We start from the raw sequence: 14,816 nt of genomic DNA on the forward strand, positions 1-14,816 counted from the left end.
GGCAGGAAAACAATACATAAACTCTATGATAACTGTATTACTATCATAAAATAATTTTACCAAATACCTTATGTCCCTGTTAATGATTAAAATCATACCAATAAACATTAAAGATCTTGGAAGTAAGCTGTTAAGAATGTTTCAGACAGTAAGGTTTACTAGCTCCTGCAGGAAGATGCTTGTGATGTACAGTGTCTGTTAAAATAAATACCTCTGAAATGGGAAGTCGGTCACCTCTCTGACTTGATGTACTGTACGGTCCAAGTAATAAAACAATGCATTGTACTAATATGGTCTCTTTTCTTTGCACTTCTTTAACATTAAAGTACCAGAGTATTTCCAGCTTGTGCATTCAATAATTCCAGCAGTTCCTCACCTTTTTTCACCCTTTTTGCTTACAGCATTCCACCACCCCAAGAATGGCGTTGGTTTCTATAGGAATAACTATAAGCAATGGCCTTTCTGCACACCACTGCCCCATGTTATCACGCCTAGAGACAAACACAGTCTGAAAAACATGCAGTTAACTGTCAGGAAATGAAGACAAAACTTAGCTGAAAAGCTAGAAAACTGACTCTATTTTAGCTCAAACCAGAACAACAGGAAATCGATTTTGCTGCCAAGATCAGCATTTCTACACTTACTGACAAAACTGTCGGAGACTGTTTCATAGGCAGACAAAAATACAGGGGAATTATTTTATCACAAGATGGATAGGGCTTAAACCAGAAAACAAAGTCTGCTACAAGAAGCAGAGCTGCAAAAACTTGTTTGAGCAATAGAATCACACCAGACTGATCCATACACAATTAGTTAAATGCAGATGTAAGACCCTTGCGAAACTTCTGCTGAGAATTCATTTCTTCAATGTCTTCTTTCAATAATTCTTAGGATTCTTTTTCTGCCAGGCTGATCAGAAGCATTACTACCTTCCCCTTTACTGGCACACAAGAGAACACACAGCTTACACAGAGCTCTAATCAACACCATTCAAAATCCAACGCTCCCAAACCGATTTCACGCAAGATATAACAGAGTCCAAACTAGCACCAAGAAACAGGGTTATTCAATTCTAAGTAGCCTAGAAAGAGCACGTGAAAGCTGTTCAACAGTCATTACTCACATTATAATACATTTGACAACCTGATTTATCAAATACAGTTTTGAGAACAGTCCTGTGTTTGAACCTTCAGGAGAGCTGGAACACTGTACGTGGAAATTGCCCAAATAAGAACAGTGCAGGGATCCATCCAGACAGCAAATACAATTCATACTCTACAGCTTCTACCAGCCTCTGTTAGAGGCACAGTTTATATCAGAGAAAAATACTTACATAAATCAACATTTTTCTCTGATATATTTAATCACTTTCACAGAGTAATAGGTACAAGATTGCTACTTTATGAAGTCAGGTGCAGTGATCATTTACTCAGTCTTTTACTAATAAAAATCACTCTCAGAATACACTAAGACTTTAAAAAGAATTAAATTCATTTCTAAATCTGATCGAGTTGGGAGAAAATTTTGCAGCCCTGTGTTAAACTGATTAAATTGGCTTAAGGTGATACAAGTTTATTTGCTAGCTTATGCTGAATAAATACTACAATTAAATAATTTCAAGGGTCCATGAAAGAATGCTCCAGTTTAAACGGTTTAAAATCTCCTAATTAAATTGGTGTAATAACTTCTAGATACACAAAATTAGACTCAGTGAAACAGTTCTGTTTCACAAGTGCAAACAACAGCAGCAAAATTGCTGAGGGCAAAAGGAAGAAATTCTGCTGTTTAAAGAAGGAAAGCAACCACAATGGCAAAGCAAGGAAAGACATAACCAAGTCACAGCTAAGTTATAGGATAAGACAAATAAAAGTCGCATAACTCATAGTATTACTGAATTGTGGCCGTCCTCCTCTAGGCTGCCATGTCTGATAAAAATGCAGTACTCAATACTACTGGACTTCTCTAGGAAGAAAAGGAATACAGATACTCAGTAAGAGTTTAAGATAAAAATACACATATGAAAACATACTCTACAATTATCATCAGCGGATATTCCATACCAGTCCTTTTAGGGGTTTTTTAAAAAACTAAAACCAAAATACTTTGTGTTTTTGAAAAGCTTTGCTTCCTTGAGCTAATTCATTTTTCTTCCGTTTGCCATCTGTGCATTCCTGTGTTCTCTGTTACTCGGTTATTGCAGAGGTCAGTGTTGCAAAGATCAAGATGAAAATTTAGCAGATGGAAATTCTTTTGCAAAGGGTAGCTGTTTTCATCTAGCACAAAATGGCTTCTAATTTCCAACAAATAAGATGCTTCTGTATCTGCCAGCAGCAAATGACACAGATCCGCTATTATTGTGCTGTAGGTTATATCCGAAGAGGACACTGCAAAAGACAGAACAACCCAATTTACTCTTTATTTTCAGAACAGCACCTAACATTCAACAACCATTGTCATGAAAGCTGTACTGGATTACTGGAAGCACAGTAATTCTATTCAACATCTGAATAGAAAATTAGCTTTTGTTTATAACAATTTTTTAAAGCCAATGTGTTAAGACTTTCTCATTAAACTGTAATACCTGTAAGTCATGGAAAACTCCTCTCAGGGAGTCAAACTGGATCAAGGGAAATGTGTCTGAAACACCGCTCAGTTACTCACATCATGAAAGCGTGCCAGCTATTTCTAAAAACTGCTAAGAGATTATATTTTGCACAAATGGAATACTTAGTTATCTAAATACTTAGTTATCTAACGCATAACAAATGTTCATACCATCTCATGTCTTGCTCTTGCTACTCAAACTCTGAAACTTCCGAGTTTGTCAGAAAGCAACTGAAGTGTTCTCTTCGAAGTTGGCCTTTTTTGGTCTCATACAATATGAGCCATCCCTCTATTTCCAGATTAATCTCATCCCAATTCTAAATTGGCTCTGATTAAAAGTTTTACTTCCACTATGAACTGCACTGCTTGTCTCTACCACAAGTAGTTCATGATACAGCACCTACTGATCTGTGCAGCCAGTCTGCAGGAATATTGAGGAAGATTTTTTCCACCAACTCAGAGACCACATTAACATAAATTTCATGTCCTCCATCTTCTACTGTCATCAGAGCAGGTCTAGATCAGAAAACAAAATACTTGTGAGAGTTAGCTTCTATGTTCTTTTTGATTGAAGCAACATCACTGAATGAAAATAAAATAATGCAATATGACTCTAACATGACAGAAAGAACCAGAAAAACTAGCATATCTCAATGCATTCATCTTTGTCAAATCTGGGGAGCTGGAGTGAGTTTGAAACATATAAGCTGAATTTACTAGTCAGTGTTAAAACAACTTCTAAAGCTATGAGGGGTATAAACCTTATGTTCAGACAACTGTGGAGAACAATGCTTCAGCAGTGGTCTTTTCCCAGAAGACAATAAGAACTGTACTGTTATGAAATAAGTAATATGTCACTCGTGGCTTTGAACTTTACACATTTAAAGTATAAGTGTTAACACATATTCATAATCTTAAGTGAAATGATCATAAGAGAACTCCTTGTCCAGTTATCTGTGGGATTGTTTCAAACCTGTTGGTTTAGACAGGCTTGTCTCAAAACAAGTGGTGCATTTAAGTTCCTCATCAAGCTGCGTTCATGTGGTGAGAATACAAACATTAGAAATCTTCACCAGTTGCGTGTAACCTTTTGTGTGACAGTAAATCGAGGTGTTTCAGAACCATGAGAGCGCATAATGTAATGGAAGAGAAAGGGAAACTTTTCAGCTAATACAAAACTCTTTGTACTTAATCTCCCCTCACAGAAAAATAAGTAGCTCATAAATTTGAAGACGGAAGGCTATTTTGCATAGAGGAAAAATCCTGTCAGAACCTTGTTAGACAAATGGGATTTAAATCTAAGCCAAGTGAGAAACTATCTGGTATGCAATGATTTGTTAAATGCGCAATGAAATATTTTGGGGATCATTTTAGAAAGTATTTTGAAGGAAATTTACATATTCAAGAGTTCTTCTACATCTACGACTGTCTCAATTAACCTTCTATAACTACTCAGCTTTCATGTTGCTATAATACTGACATTTCAAAAGCCCTAGATACATTTTAAAACTGAACAACTAGCTAATAACGTTGTTCCTGCATCAAAAAGGATCCATTTAGTTTACTTTCTCTCTATAATGTACATCTACAGCTTGTCTCACACTGCCACCTGCTGATAACTTAATATCTCTGCTCTCCATGAGAAAGTTCACCGAAGGTATTTGTTAATACTATTTCTGCAAGGCTGACATTCATTAATCAGTTTAAAAATGGGGTAGTGTGTTCACACAATTTCAGACTTAGGGAAACAAGATACGCAAGGAGTTTTCCTTTGATCCTCAAGCTTCTACTGCATCTTAGTTTACTGATACAGTACTGGGTAAATATCATTACTGTATGATGTAATACTCAAAGAATCAAAATGTTTGGTTTAAATAAGGAATATCACCTATAAATAATGGCAATATAATACGCCAATACAAGAGCAGCTCCTTGAGAATTCATTAGAAAAACAGGAATTGCTAACCACACCCTATATAGACTTTTTTAAATGGTGCAACATAAAATGGAGAAAGTTGTAGTTTACTTCCGTAATAGTACGCGTTATTTTAGTTTTGTATTGTTTACCTGTAGAATTTTTTCACTTTGTTGAATGGCAAACATCTAACACATTGCTTGTAGATCATATTCTCATCTGCCTGTAGTTCCAAACCACATTTAGCACAACCTGAATACGTAATCGCAGGCAGGGAAGCCAACACATACTCCAGTGGAGTGTCAGCACGGAAGATGAGTTGCTGGTACTGACCAGTTGAAATGGTAAACTTCAGTTCTAAGATATGGGCTTTCACTTGAATCACTCCTACAAAAACAACACTTTCAATCAAATCTGCATTTGATTTTATTTATAATCGAAAGCAAAAGCAAAGGTTATGGCTGATTCAAAACCAAAATAATTATCAATCTAACTTTATGAGTTTTTTCCTCTGGTAGCACACGCTCATCTTTTTAGAAATTATTTATGCAGTGAAAAATCATTGTGGTGAAACATTATGTAAAGACATATAAAAACTACAAGAGATCAGAACTGTGCAAATAATATCCAGTGGCTTTACTTCCACACTAATTCAGACACACTGAAAATCACATCTTTAACAATGTAGCTTTCTGTTATTTATTCATAAACTAAAGTTAAATGCTGCAATACCAACTTTATTTAGTTACTTCTTAATGTTTAACACCAACCTTGGCAATATTCTATTCTTTTGTCAGGAAGGGGGTGAGTGTCAAATGTATTCCTTGTTCTATTGTTTTTGATAGCAGTAGCTACATTACTCTTGCACCAGTTTTGGAGAAATACAATTCAACAAACTTTCAGCAATTAATCACATCATTAACACAACTGGTTGTCATGGACAACAACAGACAGCATTGCCCCGGGTGTTCCAAAGCTATCTTTGTATGGTACAACGCCCCACGCCGATCTCACCTCTGGGCTCACCGAACGAAGGCTGCAATCACAGTCAGGCTGAGTACTGGGCAGAACAACTTTAGACTGCTACAACTGCACTAACTTAAAAGCATTTACTTGATCAAAGCACCTATTTTGCTTAGTTACGCACTGCATAACAGACATTACAGAGCTGTGAATAACAACTTTACCTGAGCATTTTTCCTCCAAATGTGCCGAGAGCTTTGTCAGCTGCATGAGGGTTGTTTTGCTTTTCTGAAAGTTTTCTTTAAATTCAACTGCCCTTTTATCATCATTGAACAAGCACTCACAGGATGACCATGGAGTTGTGTGCAGTTCCAAGTCACCTGAGACAGAACTACGTTGGACCAGAAGGTATTTAAAGTCCCATATGTGATCTGCAGAACCCAAAATGCAAACAGAAGAGTTTGGTTTCTATACCTTGCTTAATTTACAGCAAGCCAAGACCACGTATAAAGATGGAGAGACAAACCAGCAAGGCCACCTCATATGGTCAGCTCTGGCAACTTTATATCAAGCCTGATGACATGTAGGGTTTTTCCTTTCGCTACAGAAACTTTGCATGAGAGCTCCCAAAACAGAAGGATATTTCCATTTCACTTGTACTGAATTCAGGTTTCAATATAATTCCACTTTTTGAAAAAGAAACCAATTCTGAAGTTTCTTGCCAGCTCTAGTAAGGAAAAGTCAGCAATGTCTACAAGAAAAAAATCTTCACGTTATTAATCAACATCCATATTTACTATGTCCCTGATTTTTAATCTTCTATCTCCATAATGGTCTTTTTTAAAAAAAAAAAATCAATATTCCATCTTCCAATTAACTCTGTAATTAAAACACTTTAAAAACGGAGCCTGACACCATGGTATGGTGGAAAGCAGAGAATGAAAATCAGAAGTAGAAAAAAACAGCAAAGCATGCTAAACCAGCCAATGATAAGGCAGACTCATAGTCATCACTCTTTTTGTAGCTACATAACTAGGAACAAATGCATCTTGTGTCTAGATGCAAGTTTCTAAATCCTCAAGCTTTCTCAGCCTTGTAAAGGGAGCGCATTCACGTTCTATTGCTGATGGCACTGCTTCTAAACAGAGGAGACATTAAACTTGGTATCAAATCTGTTGCTCTTGCGAGGGAGTATTTAAAGATATTAATAGCATCACAAAAATCCTTTTGCAGCTGTTTATCGGCACAAAGACTTTACCTTTCTTCCTTTGAAGCTGAGGGCACCAGCCAGCCCCTGCTCCCCACAGCACCATCCTATAGCATTGATCTCTGTTCTGTTCTACTGTTAGAATAATCTTCCTTTGGGTGCCACCTCTGTAGCTATACACAGATTCTGAAAAAGTTTGAAATATGACTTGTACAGTAAAATGCATATAAACACACAAAAACATTGCAAAAAATAGCTCAATATTAAGATGAAATCATGGTGCTAGCATATTTTATGCTACAATTGTACACAAACAAGAATACACTTAAAATTTCTACAGGACAGCTGGCTGATTTCTTCAGCAACATGAATCTAGTATTAAGGAATATATGAAGTATATTTATTTACCTTTTTCACCTAAATAGTCAGCAACTTGACACCTCCCTTTGAAACAGCAGGTATCTGAGCATCTTTCAGCTTTCACTCATACTGACTGGTGTAAGTGGAAAGAAATTGTACTTAGTCTCTCAGCAACAGATTGTCATAACTGGCAGTTAAATTTCCTGTAGCTTCCATGGAACACACCAAAAGAAACATTTCTCTAGAAGTTTTCACGTAAAGAAAACTATAGGTATGTACAAGCATGCTAAGGGTATTAATAACAGTATATATCAGTGGAAACAATTAAGATCTCCACGGGTCTCCAGTACCCAAGATACTTCCTGTAGCTTCAGTTCCACATTGAAACTACAATATCTTTCGTAAACACATCATTTTTGAACAAGAACTCTCACTTTAAATATCTAATGTTTCTGAGATTTATATACAATAATAAATAAAACTAAAGAAAAAAAATTCAGTACATGGACTGTTGTCCATGATTCTTTAGGGGGAGAAGAATCTTTACAGTAAAAAAAATATAAAGGAAACTCATATTTCCAAAACGATTTATATTAACGAGGTAGTTCTCCATTGTGCCTATGCAGAAGAAACAGTGGTATCACAGTAAGAAATCTTAGCAGTTTCATACTGTGTATTTTCCAGGTTTAAAAATAAAAAAAAATTGTGCAAAAAAGGCACACAAGTAATGATTATTATAAACTGATACTGCCTATTTAAGAAACCAGGAATGCTTAGCTTTAAAATTCTCATAAGTATGAAAAAAAAAAAAGAAAGGAAAAAAACCAAGATGCATTCAGGATAAAAAATTAGGAAAGAGCAGCACAGTTTCATTACAAAGTCAGAAAGGCCAAGCAAATCCTAAACCAGAAGATTAAAATAACTCATTTCATTCTGAAAAACACGACTTATAGTGCAATCAAATTTTCCTTTAATGACAGGATGCCTACACAGAAGGTAGTTGGCAGATGACTTTTGAATTAGTAAAATTTGACTGTCCCACATCATTTTCACAAACCAGCCCCCTTCCTCACGCCATGCTCTACAGCAAGAGTGTTCCTCTCTTTCGGGAGCCATTAAAAACCACATTTATGTTCCACATTGTAATTGCAGTATCTTCCTCTTTCCAGAACTCCTGCTACACACACCTACCCTCCCTGAAAACAATTTCAAGCCCTCATATCTCACGTATCCCTACTGCTGTACCACCACCCAACACTAAAATCTACCTGCATCTTCAATCTTCCATCTTATTGAAGATCAAGTACCGCACTGTTTGGAGCTGTGGAGATGTTCAGGACATCTCACTGATGGGTCAAGACATTAGTAACTGCTGTGGCAAGTTCTCATTCCTTAGTGGAAACTCACCAATCCCTCAGCAGGTTTGTGTGCTATTGATCCGCACTAATGTGCAGTAACCTCTTCTCAGCAGCTCACTACACTCATCGTCTCCTTCCTGTCTCGAACTCCATTTCTCTAACCGCTATGCCCCCACGAGGGGATGATTACAAAGGTTTTACTTATGATACCTATGTGAAACACTGGTGTATGGAACGGGAAACAACCAGAATCGCCTTATAAAATTACTAGTGAGGTTTTAGTTACTGCTGACAATATTGAAGTCTGCTGCATGAACTTACCTGTTAATATGGCAATGCTGATAATTTTCAAGATTGAGTGAACCAATGTATTTGGCTGGAGCTGGTCCAGCTTCATATACTGGACACTATCCAGCCTCTGAACCGGTCTTCGGGGAATGTCACCAAAGTGTGGGAATTCTGATGAGATGTATGCCAGTAAGCCATGGAGAACACCACCATCCACTATAGGATAAACTTATAGAAAAACAAATAAAGTTAAAAGGACACCCTTTATTATTCTAAGCTTAGAAGTATCAAACCTATTGGTTAGTTACATATCTACACTGATAAAACCCAAACCATTTCACAACAATTCCAAGGCAAGAAATTCCTGAGATGTATTACACTTGATCCAAAATTAAACTGTACTTCATCCGCCTCCTCTTGATAACATCCCAAAGTTAAGCTAAGCACAGTACTTCAAATTATAACAAAAATAGGGAAGAAATTTTGTCTGATAGCTGATAAGAAGCATAATCTGTTTTGATCATTTACCCCAGAACCTGACCTAAATAGCTGGCAATAATGGACATTAAGAAGAGAGTAAGAAAAGTGCAAGTTCACAGTGATACTTCCACTGTATTTTCCCCTTAGTCTTTAATCCTCCATGACTGAGGCATCTTTAGAGACATTTTGCTTAATAACCTACAATTACTTACCTCCCCAAATTGATCTACTTTATAAGCCTCTACAATTTTTGCATAAAATGGAATCCTCATGAAATCTCAGACATCTTACGGATGAGTCTGGGGACAACTGCTGTTTCTTAAACTAAGTTCAAAGAAGTCAGTTTTTCAGAGTTCAGAGTTTTGAACGGTAACCTCCCGGCTTTACCACAAACTGCATGTGCCTATCTAATGTCATATCCACATTCTGCCTGCAGGTGCTCCTGTCACTTTCCTGTAGTGTTTTCACCTCTCAGTTGCTCACGTTTCCACTTTACCCTGTGTATGAGGCACTGCCAACAAAATGAAGCACTTCAAATAGCTATTTTACTGTAATTCTTGTGGAAACTTATGCACTATAATCTTACATTCATCTGGATTGAGAGCTGAGCAGTTCCCCAGATTCAGTAACTGACTGGTAAATGTAGATTGCAGCATGATTTCTCCACACCAAAGATTCTCATACATTATTATATCTGCAAGACAAAAAGCAACCTTATCAACTCATGTATCAACAATACTCAAGCACATCATACTTTTCTTGCCTATAGAACCATCATACATACAGGAGCGAAAGACAGTTTGAAAGAGAGCACTTGGAAACAAAGTGATTTTTTTTAATCTACTGGAAGGAGAAGCAGATGCTGGTCTCCTCTCTCTGGTGACCAATGACAGGACCCAAGGGAATGGCAAAAACATGCATCAGGGGAGTTTTAGGTTGGATATTAGGAAAAAGTTCTTCACCCAGAGGGTAGTAGAGCACTGGATCAGGCTCCTCAGGGAAGTAGTCACAGCACCAAGCCTGACAATATTCACAGGGCATTAGGACAACACCCACAGATAAACGGTGTGAATGCTGGGGTTGTCCTGTGCAAGGACAGGAGTTGGGCTCGATGATCCTTGTGGGTCCCTTCCAGCTCAGGATATCCTATGATTAAACCTTAACAAAGAGGAACAGTCATCCTTAACTGCAGAAATAGTCAAACAATTTTATACTGAGGTTTTGGTTTTGGTTTTTTTTGCATATTGCAAAACCTAAATGGCCAGCTCACTATAAAGTTTCGGTCAACTCCAGTCCTAAATTAGGTGCAATATTGGTTTTCATAGAATGCCAAGTTGGAAGAGACCTCAAGGATCATCTGGTCCAACCTTTTAGGTGATAGATAGTTTAAATGAGATGTCCCAGCACCTGGTCAAGCTAAGCCTTAAATCTGCCACTCCCCTGGGGAGATTGTTCTAATGTTCAACTGTTCTCACAGTGAAAGATTTACTTATGGAATCCAATCGGAATCTCCCCAGAAGCAACTTGTACCTATTACTCCATGTCTTTTCCACGTGACTCCTTGTAAAAAGGTAACCTCCATCCTCTTGGTAGACACTCTCTACTAGTCCATGGTGGTGAGGTCTCCCCTAAGCCTTCTCTTTTCAAGGCTGAACAAACCCACTTCTCTTAGCTTTACTTCATACGGCAGGTTTCCTAGTCCTCTGATCATCTTAGTAGCCTCTCTGGACCCACTCAAGCCTGTCCACATCTTTTTTGTATAGCAGGGACAAAACTGGACGTAGTACTCCAGATGCAGCTTGACAAGTGCTGAGTAGAGCACAGTAATGACTTCTTTATAGTACTGCATTCTCTTACATAAGACGTGTTCTCTTTAAGAGACAGGGGTTTGCTCCTGGTAAGTATTAAAGCATACAAAGGCTTTATCAGGAGGAATCTTCATCATTAGCTGACATTTTATGAAAAAGTTGAGCTGTAAACAACAGTTTACATTTCTGCAGTTTTAATTTGCAACAAGATCCATTTCAAGATGCCAGTGGTAAGCTACAAAGTCCTTCCCAGGAAGTCTCATCCTGAGACTGAAAACATAACAAATAACAAGTAACAAGTGATATAACAAGAGGAAATGGCCTCAAGCTGCACCAGGGGACATTTAGATTGGATGTTAGGAAAAATTTTTTACTGAAAGAGTGGTGAAGGACGGGAAGAGGCTGCTCAGGGAAGTGGTGGAGTCACCATCCCTGGAAGCGTTCAAAAAACATGCACACATGGCACTCTGGGACATGGTTCAGAAAGCATGGTGGTGGTATGTTAATGGTTGGACTGGATGATATTAGAGGTCCAACTGGAATGATTCCATGATTCCATAGCATCACAATTTCCTGGTCCATCTGCTGGTCCATCAGCAGAGAATTACCAAAAAGTAATCTATGACTCAAAAAACAAGCACACATGGTTTGTAGTAGCACTTACAGCTTTCAGGAACAACTGTTTTAAAATGCCAAAAGGTTACAGAATACACCTGGCTACCTATGGCACTGCTGTGGTGTCAACATGCTGCTGTGCCTCTGACCAAAGATGAAAGATAAGAGATGGACAAATTCCTATGGGACAGCCGATGTTCCACTGCCAAGAGGACTGAGAATTCGAAGTGACATGGAATGATGCAGGTGAGGTAAGAAAGATATTTCCAAATGATTAGCTATAGTTCCAAGTTACAGGTTCGATATCACCCTACTTTAAACAGGCACTTCAAAGATCAACAGTTTAAAAGGGCAAATGAATGAATTCTCACCTGTAAGCAGTACAATATCCCCAGGAAACACAGTGAGGGACCAAAACGCAGCACCTCGCCACAGCACCACCTTTCTCTCAACTCCTGACTGGTCAATAACTACAATTGTTGCTACAGGAACTTTACACGAAGATTTTGGCCTAGTCTTCACCTGTATTTCTTTGATATGACAAGGATGTACTATTGCAACCAAAACATTGTACTTTTGGTTTTTGCAACAGCAATTCTTAAGTAGTGACAGCTTCTTTTGAAACTTCTTGACCTCTGCCATCCTCTCTCGATCCACTCTCACCCCAGAACCAGTTGGAGAAGAATTCAGTTTAGGTCTCTTTGGTTTCAATTGTCTTTTAAATGCTGAGTGAAAAACATGAAAGGAATCTTCACACTTGTGGGCTTTTTCACAAGGGCTCTTATGATAATGGTCTACTTGAGAGCACAATATTCCTGAGCTTAATGGTTGAATATGGATATCATTTGCAAACTGCCCAGTAGGAACATTAAATTCTTGAAATGCCTTTATGTTCTCCTGAGCATGTCCTTCTTGTTTTGTAGCTTCAATGCAAACATCTTTCCTCTCACCCTCAGAGCTGAAAAGTTCAAGGGAATTTGTATACTCTTCCTTATATTCTATTTCAGCCACATTAAGATATGTTCCAATGCCAGAATCAAGCTGGAAGCGATCATACAGTCTTTCTTCAGTTTTTTTGCCTGCTTCTGTTTCTGACAGTTTTACGATTTGTTTTGGCATCTCATTCCACTCCTGTGCACAAACAACCATCTGACTAGAAGTCATTACACTACGAAACTCAGTATCTGTTGACACTGCAGAGTCTGAACAATCACTGGGTTCTCCTCTTGCTTTTGACTCTTGATTTTGGGGAAAAAACATATCCAGATACTGACTTAGATGTTCATGGAGATCACTTCTATGATCTGAACAAACACCTTGTCCCACAGACTTTAGATTTATGGTGATCTGCCGAGTACTGGAAACCAGAGCAGAAATGTCAGAGCTATTCGCTTCTAAATGACTGGCGGTTCTTCCTGTGAGGTCTGAACAACAGCCATGGGACTGTTTATCTTGTCCAGCTGATTCTGCAGATTTGTGCAGAAGGCATTGATGTGCAGCCTGATTTCCACGTTCACACATGCATTTGTCTTCAAGTATTTGACAGTCTGAATAAATTAAACTTCTGGTCTTTTTAGGTGTGCTGCCACCGGTTACTGCCACAGGTAGGAGAGACTTCAAACCTTCTTTTGCTACCATTAATCTCCCCTGCCCAGACTGCTGAGAGCTGTCACCGTCTGCAGGAACTGCTGTGCCAATGGAGCTCTCTGCCTGACATGCTGAGTGGTTGGCACTTTGGACTTCTTCAGAAAAAAGACCATGTGTATCCCACAAACAGTGGAGTTCTCGCCATTTTTCAGCAGCAGGTCCTGAACTACTTTGCTCTGACACCTCCAGCAATTTTGGAATACTGGGTGCTCCCACAAAAATATGAATTTGAGGTCTTCTTGTCATTTTTGATTGCTAAGTTTGACTTTAAGCAATGGGGTTTATGCAATAAGCATATTAAATATTAGTAAACGTAAAAAAATACATTTAGCCTTTCCTTAACAATTTTAAAATACCTAAAATTCAAAGGAATATTTCATAATAATCTAAATAGTAAAAACACTACTTTACTTAAAGTCTAGAAGATTAAATGTATAAAATAAAAACTGAAGTTATTTACTACATAAAACTTGCAGAGAAAAATAAATTTACAGTAGAACTTAGCATCTGATTCCAATACTTGGAAACACATAGCAGATGCACAATTTTAGTGACGTTAAATTAAGTTTATAGAGCAGACCTATCTTCATTAACTACTGCTAAATAAACAGCTCAACGAAGTACCATTCAGTACTTCATTTTAATTCATGTGGAATAAGTGCCTATAAGAAAGTTTCACAGCATGGTTCAGAGATAATTGAATGTCACAGAAAGCTAGAATTTCAACTAAATTGTTAAAAATACTAGAGATACTTAAAATTAATTTAAAATTTTGCTACAAATGCAGTACTTTATGTGCTATTTTAGCATGAAAACACTGTAGCAATATTTTATGAAATGGAAGGTTTCATGATATTACTGATAAGTTAAAACTAATCAATACTAAGAGGTCCATGAAACTTGAACAGATAATTCAGAATTTGCTTTAATTCATTTGGATAGTATCCTACTACTCAAGAAGTTACGAGCTTTCTAGCCAATTAAAATCAAATCCACCTTAAACAGCGCAAAAGACCCTTTATTTTGTTAAATTTCTGCTATACTATCATTTTAAAATACTCAGCTACAGCTACAAGTGTTCACTAAAATGCAGACACCCAGCTGCATGTTTTGGCAATGTTGTTAATAGAAGTTGCTGCAATGGACAATTCTTCAGAGGTAGGAAACTGAACGTGAGAAAGTTTGGGAGTTAATCCACCTGCAAACAGAAGAAAAAAAGCACTGAAACAAACAGAACTTTGAAAAAAAATTAAATTTTTCATTTAACATTTATGAAATTAAAAGCCATTTTCCTAACAACCCTCTAGGGGTCGATAAACCTGCATTCGTAAAGCTCATGGTAACATGGAAAAGCTATAAACATGCTGAAACACTGATCACTGGTATGTTATAGGTGTAACTGGAAAAATATCATACAGCCACTAAAATTAGACATATCACGTCTTAATACAAAGAATCTACAAATCTCAGTAACTGGTATTCAGTTTTATGCTCATTGCAAAACAAAGAATACTTAATAAACTACAGTATACAAAGTTCTGCAGCTGTACATTTCAATTTAGGCTGTAAGA

General features: G+C 37.5%; 1 protein-coding gene across 1 annotated transcript; it reads right to left on the reverse strand.

Annotated features, from left to right (window-relative positions):
- Nucleotides 1-555: 555 nt before the first annotated feature.
- SHLD2 (shieldin complex subunit 2) lies at nt 556-13,999 on the reverse strand. The gene is made up of 8 exons (XM_069864307.1): nt 11,970-13,999; nt 9,762-9,869; nt 8,729-8,923; nt 6,741-6,875; nt 5,707-5,913; nt 4,672-4,906; nt 3,005-3,120; nt 556-2,384 (listed from the first exon to the last, which is right to left on the reverse strand). Exons 1-8 carry the CDS (start codon nt 13,489-13,491, stop codon nt 2,140-2,142), a joined length of 2,763 nt encoding a protein of 920 aa, XP_069720408.1. The 5' UTR covers nt 13,492-13,999; the 3' UTR covers nt 556-2,139.
- Between the last annotated feature and the right edge of the window lie 817 nt (nt 14,000-14,816).

Source organism: Phaenicophaeus curvirostris, chromosome 9, assembly GCF_032191515.1.
Source record: "Phaenicophaeus curvirostris isolate KB17595 chromosome 9, BPBGC_Pcur_1.0, whole genome shotgun sequence".
NCBI lineage: Eukaryota > Metazoa > Chordata > Aves > Cuculiformes > Cuculidae > Phaenicophaeus > Phaenicophaeus curvirostris.